The following is a 13,825-nucleotide window of genomic DNA, read 5'->3' as shown; positions in this document are numbered from 1 at the left end:
GAAATGGCAATCTATTGGCACTAATACTATCGGCGACATCTCGGGTGCAAACCAGGCTTCTACTTTTGCAGATCTGCAACAACAATTTCACGTTCCAAATGGGCATTACATTAAATTTTTGCAGATTCACTCGATTCTTAAACACAAGGCCCCGAATATCAACTTGGGGAGAATTGAAATTATAGATACTATAGCTAAAAAAAACACGAGAATAGGTACAATTTATGGGCAACTACTGGATAAGTTACAAGATGACTTAGAGCTTACGGAAAGGGTCTGGGCAGACAAACTTGACAATACAAATGTAGATATTGACATGAGTCTTTACCTATTATCACGCCTCCTTTTGTCAGCTAGTTTAAAAGCCCAGACATATAAAACTATATATAATTTATATTATACCCCGGCATAGTTATTTGCCTGGGGCAAGAGAGACAATGACCATTGCCCTAAATGCTTTAAAGGCCCGCAACATTAATACACATGTTTAGTGAGTGTGACCAATTAGCACCTATCAAAAAAATGATAAGTGACTTCTGGGAAGAAGTGGTCGGCCACAAAATACCCAACTCCCCCACTCTTTATCTACTAGGTACTGACAACACACTTAGCCTAAATAAGGATGAAGAGGCCATGCTCTTTATCGGAGCGGCAGTTCTTAGGGTAATACTAGCAGCACAGTGGAAAGACTCAGACCCGCCGAGCTTTCAAATGTGGCTGGCCCGATTCCTTGGTGTCTTTAACCAGGATAGTGCCATTTACTCCACCAAAGGCCTAAAATCGGCAATGCGCGGCAAAGTGATTTGGCAACCAATTACTAACTGGAAGAGGGGGCTTTGCTCAGAGTGATAATAATTTAATATAATTTGTTCTTCTCATATGATTTATCTTCGCCCCTTTTCCTTTTTTTTTTTTACTGGCTTACTCTCAATCCCTATCATTATGAGAATGTATTATATACGAAAGTGTTTGTGCATTGTACATTATCTCTTTATTTGTACTCCTTTCATTGCAGGTTCTGACAAAAAAAAAAAAAAAAAAAGGATGTCAAAATGGCAAAGCAGAGCACTACAAAGGAATCGGTCTCTTGCTTCCTCCATGAAGGTTGAACCTTCTGTATACATAATTTTAACAACTGTCAAGCTAATTGGAGAAAATACAGAAGTCGAGCATTCAAACATTACAGAAAACAAATTACTTCAGAAACAATGAATCAGTGGATACTGGAAAATGTACAAAGATACTTTAAAGATGGTTTACTCTGGTTCAAGGAGATAGTGAATGTATCCAAGATTGAATTATGACAACAAGACCTTTGTGAAGCTCATAACTCATCGCTTTCTGGTCACTCTTTTATTAATGAAGCTTAGGAAATATTTGAAAGATATTTCTGGTGGGAAGATTTGAGAAATGATATACACCAGTATATAACTATTTGTGAAGCCTGCATAAGAGAGAAAAAATGAGCAGTTAAACCAAAAAGACTATATCAGTTCAGTTCATAGTAGAACTAGAAGCTGACAACAGATTCACTACTGTCATGGTATTTGGCGAGTCATTCATCAACATGGCACACTTCATTCCGGTCCAACAAAATTCCACAGCAAGAGAAACTTGCAAGAATTGTTTTTAAAATATGTAGTTTGATTACATGGATTACTATAAGTAAGAAGTTCAGACAAAGGACCCTAATATATTTCATGATTTAAGGCAACATTCTGTACAGCAATAGAGTCAGATGTTACTAACATTGCGTTATCATCCATAGTCGGAAGGTCAAACTGAGCAGGTAAATCATATTTAGAGGCCTATCTACTATGCCTTTCACAAGGACAAACATATTGGGCACAACAGCTTGACAGAATTTTGTCATACAAATTCAGTCCATGCTTTACTGTGTTACAGTCAGTTTTGTCGTCATCAGGGTTACTATCCTTGGTTCATTTTATATTGACCATGGACATATGAGCCTTCTGTGGACAAAGATCTACATCTGATTACCATTCTACATGAAAAGTAGTGGTGATGAAGTCTTGAAATGTTTTCTCTGCAGTGCGAGCCTATGGAAGCACTTATCACTTTACTGGACATAAGTGGTCTTTCTTGCTCTACTTTCATGAAATCTTGCCTCTTATGTCCCAGGAGCTCCTGGGCAAAAACAGCTTTTTTCTTTAAATGTCTTGGGGTTGACATAGCAATTTTGGCTAGGGAGAAAACGTTGTCTGCAAGTTCTGCAAAGCCAGGGAACCAAGGCAGTAGGGAAACTTAGAGAGGACTGATGTAGCAATGTCTCCATAAGGACAGAGACTGTAGATTGAGGGGCCTCAGCTAGTATATATAGCTTTAAAAGCTCAAAAGCAAATCTTGAAAGGAGCTATTAAACGTTTATAGACAATGATCTTGACAGTTGAGAAGAAGGTAATGTAGGAGCATAGGAAGAGTCATGTCTACAAGGGTAAGTAGATATAACCTTTTCGGATGCCTTTAAGAAGAGACTGTACAAAGACCAGAATGATCTGGGGATTCACAAGGAGATATCGGATGCACCAGTGCCAAAGGGATTTTCCTGAAAAGTGGCTCTGACATGTCGCTAGGAATCATTGCTAGTTTCAATGAAAGAGTCATGGGTCCAATTTGAACATGAAGAGAAGCTTCTGGAGATATTGCCAAACAGGGTGGACTGATAACAAAGGATATATTGATGGTGAAGCGGAGAAAGAAAGTTGTCCATAAGCAAAGTGGAAGAATCCTTTTGTCGTAGACTCTTTCAACATCTACTTGACAGCAAGTGCATCAATGTCAATCTTCTTCAAAGTCATGAAGAGTGTATCTATGTCGAATGCTTTAAGCTTGGTACTGTGATAGACAACTTCTTTGGTGGATGGAAACCTGAGCAATGATAACAATCCCAAACTCTACTTATCCCTTGATCTCCCTCTTTAGGAGTCTTTGCTTGGAGAGCGTACCGACGCAATAGAATAGACATGTTCTATGGGGGGAATGCAATGTTTCTGTCTCTTTTTTCTGGCCTTTGCTACCCACTCTGAGTGAATCCCTTCTCAGTATTGTAGCACTTTCTTTGCCTTTTTTTAACATAACTGGCACTCCTTGACCGACTGCAATATGGGAAAGCAGGGAACATATACAGAATGTGTCTCACAGACAGCCTTCTTTCTACCATGTCTACTAAAGGACGGTCACTTTACGTAAAGTAAAGACATTATGTGGATATAACAGTTTCAGAGATAATATTAGAGAGGAAAGGTATGCAACACATCTAAGACATGGAATGACGTAGGTATGAATTCAATAAAGAGGAGAAAACTTAAACAAGCATTTTCAATGCAATAGGTCTCGCATTTGTGAGAGTTTGAGCTATAGGCATTGTAAATGACAATGCCTTTTATTAAAGTGTTGTTTTTCAACCAAATAAATAAAAGGCATTGTCATTTGCAATGCCAATAGCTTAAACTCTCGCAAATGCGAGACCTATTGCATTGCAAATGGGTGCTTTAACATATTGTTAGGAGAGAGTGTGTTCTGCCTGCAACAGCAGGCAGGACAAAGCTATTTAAGAAAATAGTGCTCGGAGGCTGTAATTAACGCCTATCAAGCAACAACACATGTAACAGGGGATGTTGCCATGGGAGGTTGCCATGGGAGGTTACAACGTAAGACAAGGCGGTACTAATGAGGGACTACTAAGCCTTTTGACCAAGGATCAGACACATTTTACAGTGGACAATGACAGAAGCCAATGAAAAATGTGAGCGGAGAGTGGGCAGAGCCTCAAGTCCCTACCTCAATACAGCATGCCTCGACCTACAAAAAACTGAACTGTAGTGAAAGAGGAAAATTGTACCAGAAAATTTCAGCTAGGTCTCAGAGTCATCTCATGACTGTTATTGGGTTTCATGCCTTTGGGTTTGTCTGCACTTTACAAATTTCAAATCAAATATAGTAAAGTTCCTCTTCGGTGTAGAAATAACAATTCTACATTCTCTTGTAACACCCTATTTCAAGTCTGGGGACATAGTTGTGGGGAAGTGAACACAGCTTGCATTGAACCAACTTGTTGGTTATTTCAGATAAAATGGGACATTTCTTTTCAGTGCCCGAAACTGAAGCTTAGAGTTTAAAGCTGAAAGGCGAGGACGTGCAGTAATATTGATGGGAGAGAAGGGGTGCATATTGTTCCAGCACATGCCCTATGAAACACGGCCAGAAGATATATCGATAGAACAATCTGTAGGTTTACCTTAAAAGGGTGAATGTACTTAATGAAACTTAGCCCCAACCCTAAAGTAAGAGGTGTCCGTCACCCAGGTGTTGTCTGGCAGAGTCTTCATTTTGTTAGATATCTCAGCTGTCTGAGTGCTTCCAATGGATTTCTGTGAACAGGCAGAGCCTGGAGTTTACATGTCAACCAGAGGCTGGAGATTTGAATCTCTGCAGCGCCGACACAAGGTTTCATCTGTCTGTGTTTTTACTTACTGCCTGGGGTTCTACATGAAGATCTTCTGCATGAATAAATAAAGGGAGGCAGATTTTTGCCCTCGAAAATTATTGAAAAACATCCTTTAACAATAAGTAAAAACGTATACAGTTAAGAGGCTGACACTCCGATAATATACAGCCCTAGGTCGGTCGGTGACGGTGTAAAAATCTCAGGCCAAACACTGCCAGTGTAATAAAACAGACCGCAGCTGTAGAATATGCCCAGGGCAGTTGGCTACCACCGTCCAGAGGATGACTCCCAACCACAAACCGAGCAGCACTTAATTAATTAGGCACGGAAATGCCCTGTGAGCCAGCAGGTCAGATGTCAAATGTGCTACGTGAGGTCAGACACGTGTCGCAGTAACTCACACCAATGACCCCCAGGTCAGCCGAGAAGCAAAGGTCATCGGGGTGGAAAAAAAGTAAAGTAAAAGATCCCACTCGCGAGGCACGGCAGGGTGAGGTGAGGAAGCACCTGCAGGCAAGGCCAATCGCTTTCTTGAAATGTACACAGAACGTATTTATCTGCACACAGGGGACCTGGGGGATTGTGGGGAGCATACTAACTGATTCTGCAGGTCTGTGTGCCAATTTTGGATAGATGATTCTGCGTGGCGACTGTGGACGTCTGGGTATAAGCAGCTTTAAGCAGCTGGTATGCTTGTACGTGGCTGGGTTTGTGGGAGGTTGATGTGGCTGAATCTGGGCAACTGGTTGAGAGTGCCCCTCTGATAGGCAAATGAGCACGAGTGGCTGCTTAAAGACGTCTGGTTGTGCATTTCCCTGCCAACAATTGCCGTTGGTGAGCACTCTGCTGCCTAGAGTTTCTAATAAATACCACACAAATACATTTGCAAAACCAGTACACGCCGGCTTTAGTGCTGGTGGCGCCCGGTGCGAGAATCATTTTTTGGCACCCCCATACCACATGAACGCCTCCTCTGAATCTCTCACTACGTCCGGGCATAAATGCCCCTCATCTCTCAAATCAAACATTTTTGCTAAACACAGCACCCAACCCTGAGGTCCGCGCACCCTCCACAAGTCAGCGTCCAGTGTGGCCCCACCTGTCGCACTGCCCTAAAGGCGGCCCTTTGTCACATAGTGACACGGGGGCTCCACTGTCGCTGCAGAAAACATATTACGCACATAAGGCTTTCTGATCGCATGGCATGTAATATGCTTCACACAAATTGCAACGCAAGGCCGAAGTGCATTGTACCTGACACAGGCTGCACCAGCTGTCTCCAAGGGTGAGTGTCGGGCGAGCACAATAAAAAGGAGCCCAGAGCCCAGTTAACCAACGTGCAGTACGTCACAGGTCCGTTGACATGGAAGGGCAGCCCAGCCAATGAGGCAAAGCCATGTGGGGCAGGCTGACTGAACAAGCCGGGCTACCGAAGACCCTACGCAGTGTAGACCTGCACCTCATTAAAGATTCCCGCCCCAAAGTACGGCTACAGACCAGTGGAGGGGGAGTGTGAGGGACAGTTGCGAACCATGGCAGGGGCATCCCAAGAGCAGACCAAAAAGTACAGAGCAGAGGGGCAGATAGATGGCTCCGGCACGTCCTGCACAACGTGAAACAACAAAGTTTATTGTATGAAGAGGCAGTCAGGAACAATTGGAAGTACCTGGGCTCCAAAAGACAAGAACACTACAGCAACTACGTCTGCAGAACTCATTCAGGGGAGGAAATATTCAGAAAGCACAAAAACGCACAGCTCGATCGTGAAAGCGATCGCTATTATAAACAAGCCGGCGAACGGTGCTAGAGGTGCGCGCGCGCCACTGTGACACACATGACGGCCTATTGGGGTCTATTACGCGCACCAAGCGCGTAATAGACACCAATAGGCCATGGGCGGAGCAATGCGCCTGCCTGTGGCCTATTGCGAGCAGTCTTTCATTAAAAGACGTGCGCAAAGGCCAATAGCTGCCCACAGGAAAAGCACACGCACAAGCGTGTGTGATTCTTAGGGCAGCTTACAAACTCAGTTTTTCAATTACAAAATGCCACGCGCTGCGAAGCCCTGCTATGCAGTGCAATGCAGGACGCGAGCCCTAAAAAAAAATTGGGTGAATAAACCGTGAAGTGTTCCAATATCCTCTGGGCACAAACCCAAAAAGAGAAATGAATCTGTAGGTAACTGCCAGTACACTGCATGCTGGAAGATGAAACATTCAGGCTCCTTAAAGGAGTAGTACATGTTCTTCAGCCTTGTGTACTTTTCACCTAGCATGACCATTTTACCTCATGTTTCACTAACTCAAATAGGAGTTTTCAAAGTCAAGTTCTTAGTTTCAGCACAGTTTTCCACTGATGAGCAATGCTGCCTTGTGTAGTATTTATATGTGTTTACTGAAAACAAAGAAAAATTCAGAAAATTCTGGCTGGTTTAACGTATATCAAGTGGGCCGGTATTGTTGACATTGACAGCTATTATCTCCAATTTAAGAAATGTATGTCCTTTTATATAAGAAGTGATCCAGTGTATCTGCACACAGGTGAGGAATATTCTAAGTTTATGACTATCAGTGAAGATTCCATGAAGTAGAACCTTTTCTTTTCTCTCAAGGGAATAAACAGTCTCTGCCAGGGAGAAAACCTTTCTCTACAAATGATTTTACTCCTGCCTTTGTCAGGAGTACATTTCCAACCTTTTTCTATGTAGGTTGATATGATATAGCACTTATGTTTGTGGGAGTGCACAAACTCACTAGGTATTCCAGGTTTAAAGCTTGCACTAACTGGCTGCTTCATCTACTCACAAAAATATCTTCTTGTAGGTAAATCCTTTCACAATCTAAAACCAAAATGTGCATATGTAAGCCAAATCTATACCTGCAATTAGCTTTAAGAACGGGACTCTTATTGTTTGGATTCTAACAAGACATTGCTGATTAACTAGTTGTAAAATTTAAATTACCGAAATAGGGCTTTGCAAACAAGGGAACTTAGGCACAGTGAGATGAAATGATTTGTCTAAGATTTACACATTATGGTCAATTGGAGCAAGTCAGACTGTTAGCAATCTTATTGATCCCATCTGGCAAACTGTGCATATGACTTACATTTATTTACATTAGCATTTTGTGGATTCAACCTAATACTTAAAAATAAATATTTTAAAATAATTAGCAATTTTCAAGATGCTTACTCAGAAAATAAAGCGAGAAACAGAGTAGTGGCCCAATTTGACCAATGCTACATCCTGGGTTCTGCTGTAATCTATACTCTGGTATAATGCTAGCATATTCAGATCTCTAGCATAATCATAAAGATGGCCTAATCTGATCCCATTCAGAAACAGAGCCTCTGCTTATGCTGTGCAAGCAAGAAAGACCGATGGAGGGACCGTGGGGACACAGGAGTAATGCCATAGTCCCTAAAACTACTTCCATCACAGTGGCCATCCCACTGAATACATTCTTTGGCGACAGGCTTCTTCCTGGAGCATTTAGGGAGATGTCCTCAGCGTCACCATATTGTGTCATTCCTTCCCAGAGGGTACTAGTGAGGATCTCTGGGATAGGTTATACTACCCAATCCAAAATGTCAGTTCCACCATTGATCTCTGTAGGAACTTCTCAATTGAACATAGTGGTGTGTTTCCTGTGAGGTATTTCCTGTTTTCTTCCTATTTATGGAGGGGTTTATGTGCACTCCTAACGTTGCAACGCTCCCGGGTCTCCGGTGGTGTGCTCCAGAACTCCAGTCCTTCTTTAGGGTCCTCTCAGGATCGACCTTCTCAATTTTTTGCTGTTTTCTGGTTGTCTTCAGTTGGTCAGGATCCTTTTCCATCTCTGCCTTGAAGTCTTTCCAACGCCCTTAAGCTATTGAGGATTCCTGCCTTCTGCCGTTTTCCTCCTCCTTGGGGCCAAATCCGGAAGGCACTTTCTGCCTAGGTGCTTTCAGTGTTGACAGCAGCATGGTTACTGGAAGGGGTCGCCCAAACTTCAAGCAGTCAAAACCTGTGAAAACCTGGGCATCTAGTCCAATCTGTAACCAGAGACAGGCTCTGTGCCGAATGCAGAGTGTGCACATATTTAAATATTAGACATAAACAAGCACCTGGTATGTTAGGAGTCTGTTATAATCAGAACAGTGGCATAATCACAGCCTTGTTAGCATTCAAACCCTAAAACAGCATAATCCTTTGCATAATCAAGGATGATTTTTTCAAAGCTATGATTTTATGACAATTTTGCTATAATTTGTCACCTCACTGCATGACACCAAATGAGAAAAGTGTATTTGTTTTTAGAAGACAAGGAGATTTCAGAAGCATCTCGTCATTTAGACAAGTAGAAATGTTATCAAATTTCACACCTGTGAGATGGGTTCACCTACAAGTTTGTATAAATGATACTAGCTTGAAAATACACCACTGCAGCTTGTGCAAAAATTAAGTTTCCCGAGTACTAGAACTGAAATGTTCCAGAGTTCTGCTCCAGACAAATGACTTAGATCCCAACATTTCAATTACACAAGATCATCCCAAATCTCTGGGATTAAATAATCTCTCTCTTCTAAGTGCACTATTTCAAAATAAAAGTTGACTTTGTATGTACTTCAATGAAGCTTTGCTAAATAATGCATTTGGATTGTAAGGTGTCTTGCGATAATTGGCTTCAGTTTGTGATCTAACTTTCAGTATATGGATATACTTTGTAAGATCTGCCTGCTTTATAATATAAAGAAGAAAATAAATACCGTGGATTGTGTCATAGATTGGGAACCATCCTGAGATAACAGTAGCTGCCTCGCTGTACAGCAGTGGATCGATATCGATGTACACTTTGCCAATGGCATCATTAGCACTGTAGGTGTCATGGTCAAGGACTGTGATCTGCAAAGGCTCATCTTGCAAGTCTTCATCATCCACCTAGAACAAAAGGGACCAGCTTCAACGGGTTAGTATTTTTCCTGTGTGGAACAAGGTTTTTAACAAAAATCTCTGACAATGGCAAGGACAATGTTCAATTGAGACTGCTTCAATAGTGTTTAGTTATACAAGGATGGTCATGTTGTACCCTCTTTGAAAGTTACACACTTGCAAAAAGTCTTGAACTATTACAAGGTTTACTACACACTGGTCACGTTAAAGCAAAGGCTTATTAAACTTCTATCAGTTCATATAACCAAATTGTAAGCTATCAGCCCTTTTCTGCAGGGGTCACTTCCAATTTTTAATCTTTTGCTGAACCTTCTGCTGGCTATAAGACTCTGTGCACTCTACCAGTACAAACCAGTGGTAAACTGCCAGTGCTTCCTCGTTAATATGTTTGAATTGTCTTATTCCTAACTGGCACTTCTAAGTTATCGATAGGCCCGTAGTATATGGTGTAGAAAGTCCATCCAAGGCCAGGAGCTTAATGCCACTAGTAGACTGCAGCACCTATTGTGCCATCAACACCACAGTGGTAGGATTAACCATGTCTTTATGCCTAACTACTGAAGTATAAACCCTGTAGTAGCATCTGTTAAAATAACCCTTCTGATCTGAGCAAATCTTCCTTTTAAATAGTAGTCACCCCTATTTGGCTTTGCAGCTGAAGCAGTAGTGTGTGGTATTTAAAACTGGGACATGTAGGGAGGTGTCAGAGAGACCGTCTGTATATGGTGACCACTCAGGGAGGCTTCACCAGCTGCTGAATGAATACGATAACTCTACCTCGTGCAGAGACAACCTCAAGTCTCACACTGCCTCACATCAGCTGGTGACTACTCCAGAGTGTGGCCGGGCCCTGTATTTCCCTTCTCTGGGACTTTTGAGGAGAGTGATCCGGCTGGGGTGGGCTTCATCGGCCAGCGCAGCAGCCTTATTACATGGGAGGAAGAGCCACCTACCTATCCCCTCTCTGCATTTGCATTTGCTCCACCCCTGGAGCAGATGGTGGGCCTAGAGGGCATGCTTCCTCTGCAATCAGGCCAGCGGTGCCTCCCAAGGAGACCACCAAGCCAAGAATTGCGGCAGCCCGGGGGAGCCATAGAGGGTGCACTTGAGAAGCCGGCAGCTCAATTTGACTCTGAGGAGTATACCTGCTCTTGGCAGAATAAAGAAAGGCTCGGATCACTGCAGAGACGTGTACATAATGGGTGCGGTGCTGGGGGAAGGTGCACACCACACGAGAATCCCCTTAGCCTTGAGGCATGAAGCTGAAGACCGCAGGGGAGAGGACGCTGAAGCCCTTTATTCCGCACAACTGAAGACTGGTCCGGTCAACCTGTGCACCTCTCTGAGATTCCTGCAATACTTGCCCGAGTAATTCTATATGACTGTGCCCAAAGAGGCTATGGCAGCTTACATTATAAGGGAGTCTCTATGTCACCCCTTGCAAGGTAGCGAATCTTCCTGGCCCTCTGCCAGTGTACTCTGATAAGGAAACAAACATTGCAATTGCTCTGTCCCCCAAACCACCATTCCCCAATAGAGTACTGAGTCTCCTCATGCCTCCCAGTCCAGTTCTTGTAATGGTTGGGGTCAATTGTGACTCAGTGCTGCCTGTACATTGTGATCGGTGGCAGACAAAACCTGTTCATCATGCGCAAACAAGATACAAAACAATCTAAACTGGCGTTTGATGGCAAGAGAGACAAATGCACACGACTGAACTGGACAAGGGTACTCCGGTCCTCACTGTGCCTGCACCTTGGGCACTCGAAAGATATGCTTGTTGATATAAAAAACAGTCTCTGCACTACTGATTCCAAAATAGATCTACTCATCAACAGAATAGATTGCATCAAGGAGAGGGTGGAAAAACACAAAGAAGGCATTGACCATTTGGAGAGCCAAGTCTCAGATACTGAAGACTCCCATGCCTCTGTAGGCGAACATCTCCTTATAATGGAGAAAGTACTGGAGGTCATTAAGAACAAAAAAGGAGGACCTTGAAGCACGCTCCAGGCACAACAACCTCTGAATCCTGGGAGTCCTTGAATCAACTGCCACTGACAAAATAGAAACCGACATCAAAACTATTCTTTGTTCCCTGTTTGAAGATGCTCTAGTAGAGGTCTTTATTGTTGAACGCAAGGCTCACGCCCCCTACCTGGCATACCAGCGAGACCTATTGTGGCCAGACTACTTAATTATATGGACAAGGATACCATTGTAAGGCTCACCACGGAATATCAACCTGTCCATGACCAGGACAATGCTATCTCCTTGCATCCCGACGTTAACTTTGCTGTCCAAACTGCTCTCTAGAATTTATACCTGTGAAATGCAAACAGCAAAAATAAGGGATTGTCTGCTTCTCAATTTACCCGGCCAAACTACAAATGCACTTGAAAGGCAAGCAATACTACTTCGCAGATACAAAGTCAACTATGAAATTCTCTCAGAAAATTGCAACAACGATCTGCCCATCGCTACAACCAACACTGGGGAACAGCACTGGAACAATGACTAGCTGATGTACGGACATGCCCTCGCTGAGATGTTCATTCACTATGCTGAGAATGTGAGCAGGGACCCCTGACCTGGATACCACTTATAACTCACTACTTAATCCACATGATTGAAGACTCTGCCGTCCTGCCCGTATCTGCACCAGAGGTCCTTCTTATCATGAACATACAGTTGTTTGCATTTGGGTTCTTTTCCAGTTTGCCCCTCAGTCACCCAGTCAAGCACTGAATAGAATGAGCTTGGACCTTTGGCAACCCTTAGGGATGTTTCCCGGTGTGTTGCACTGTGTTTAGGGTATGGAATTTGGGCGGGGTTGCGGTCATTCAACCAGTTGAGTGGATTGAAGTAAGAGGGTTCCTTTTTGTTCCTTTCCTGTTTGGTAAACATGCCTTTCCTTCCTCTACAGTGGCCTACGTACCCTGCATCCCTGCACACACAGCACACAACCCCCACATATGCTGCACAACCACCATACACTCCTAGCGTACCCAATGACATCCGTTGGATGCACAGCTTGAAATATCCAGGGACTTAATAACAGGTGTGGCTGATGTATGCATAGCTTAACAAGCACAGCATAGACATTCGGTTTCTTCAGGCACTACACCCGACCGATGAGACTCGTACTGCTGTATTCCTTCATAAGGGACAACAATGCAACACCCATCAGAGTTATACGGAGGCAGATTTATCATAATACAGAGCACACTGTGGGCTTCCCGCAATACTAGCCTTGATTTAAGGTCCCAATACAGACGCCTTAACTTCTCTGTGGAAGTTTTGCATTTGATCACTGCCATGGGACTTAGCACAATAGTCTGGGGTGGCAACTTTAATGTGATACTGTACCACATTTTCGATAGGTCTAGGGACCCAGGGACCCTCACTGAAATATTACTGGAAGACTGGGACCCAGGCTAAGCATTTTCGATTATTTGAACTGCAAAACTACACAAAAATACCGAAGCAAGCATTCATGGAATAACAGTACAAATATTGAACATTGTATTTAATTCACAAACAAATATATAAAAGATTTAAAAAAAATGTAATGGGAAGGCAGGAGCTTTTATAAATTCAACTGAAACCACTCATCATCCATACTGTTTTCTGTTTGATGCACTTACACTGCGCCTACAAATAAATCTAAGGCAGGGCTCAAAACATACACTGGCATTTGTGAGCCAGATTTAATCATGACAATTTATTTTTTAGGTCCTACATGCCCTTTCTGGTGAGTAGGAAGACAAACTGACTTTTGGCCTCTGCCTCCGAAAGCAGAGCAAATGTGACAAGATAGCAAGATTTAAGGCAATGCTCATAAAGTGAATGAGAAATGAACATGCCTGTAAATCTTGTTAACTTGTCACATTTCCTCAGCTTCCTTAGAAGGCTTTGCAGACCCCAAGGGGTCCCCAGACCACAGGTTAAGAACCTCTGATGTAGACAATTAATGTTATCATTTCCCTACAGTGGCAAGGGACTAAAAGCTCAGTGGAAGGCCTAGATATCCTATGTAGAATGGATATGTGCAAATTAAAATATTAATACTGTATCTCAGGAATGGGAACAGCAACAAAAATAACGAAACCACTATTTTTAATTGACATTAAAATACAATGTAATGGTGTAGTCTGATTTTTCAATCATTAGTAAGAAAAAGTAACTTTTGGAAAGTTACTCTGTACCTGATTGAACTGTCAGGAGGCTCATTAGACTAATCCTTTGCCATCTCTCTTAACTTAAATAGGTGTGAAATGCCCTCTGGATCAAACAATGACCCCTCCGAACTTCAAAGAATATTCAGAATTAAAGCTATAGGCATCCAGTGGCCCCACACTGTCAAATCCTGCTTGAAGATCTGTTGAGCCATATGAAACATTTGGGGCACAATAGAACGGGAG

General features: G+C 42.8%; 1 protein-coding gene across 6 annotated transcripts in view; it reads right to left on the bottom strand.

The window, feature by feature from the left end:
• C2CD5 (C2 calcium dependent domain containing 5) overlaps positions 1-13,825 on the bottom strand; it is a 915,439-nt gene that overhangs the window by 845,522 nt on the left and 56,092 nt on the right. For all 6 annotated transcript variants that reach the window (XM_086920391.1, XM_086920370.1, XM_086920386.1 and 3 more), the window contains exon 4: positions 9,218-9,389. In XM_086920391.1, the coding sequence (XP_086776517.1) occupies positions 9,218-9,389 (172 nt within the window). The remainder of the gene's footprint in view (positions 1-9,217; positions 9,390-13,825) is intronic.

Source organism: Lissotriton vulgaris, chromosome 1_1, assembly GCF_964263255.1.
Source record: "Lissotriton vulgaris chromosome 1_1, aLisVul1.2, whole genome shotgun sequence".
Taxonomy (NCBI): Eukaryota; Metazoa; Chordata; class Amphibia; order Caudata; family Salamandridae; genus Lissotriton; species Lissotriton vulgaris.
The sequence above is the reverse complement of the archived record's forward strand: the minus strand, read 5'-3'. Positions and strand labels throughout refer to the sequence as shown.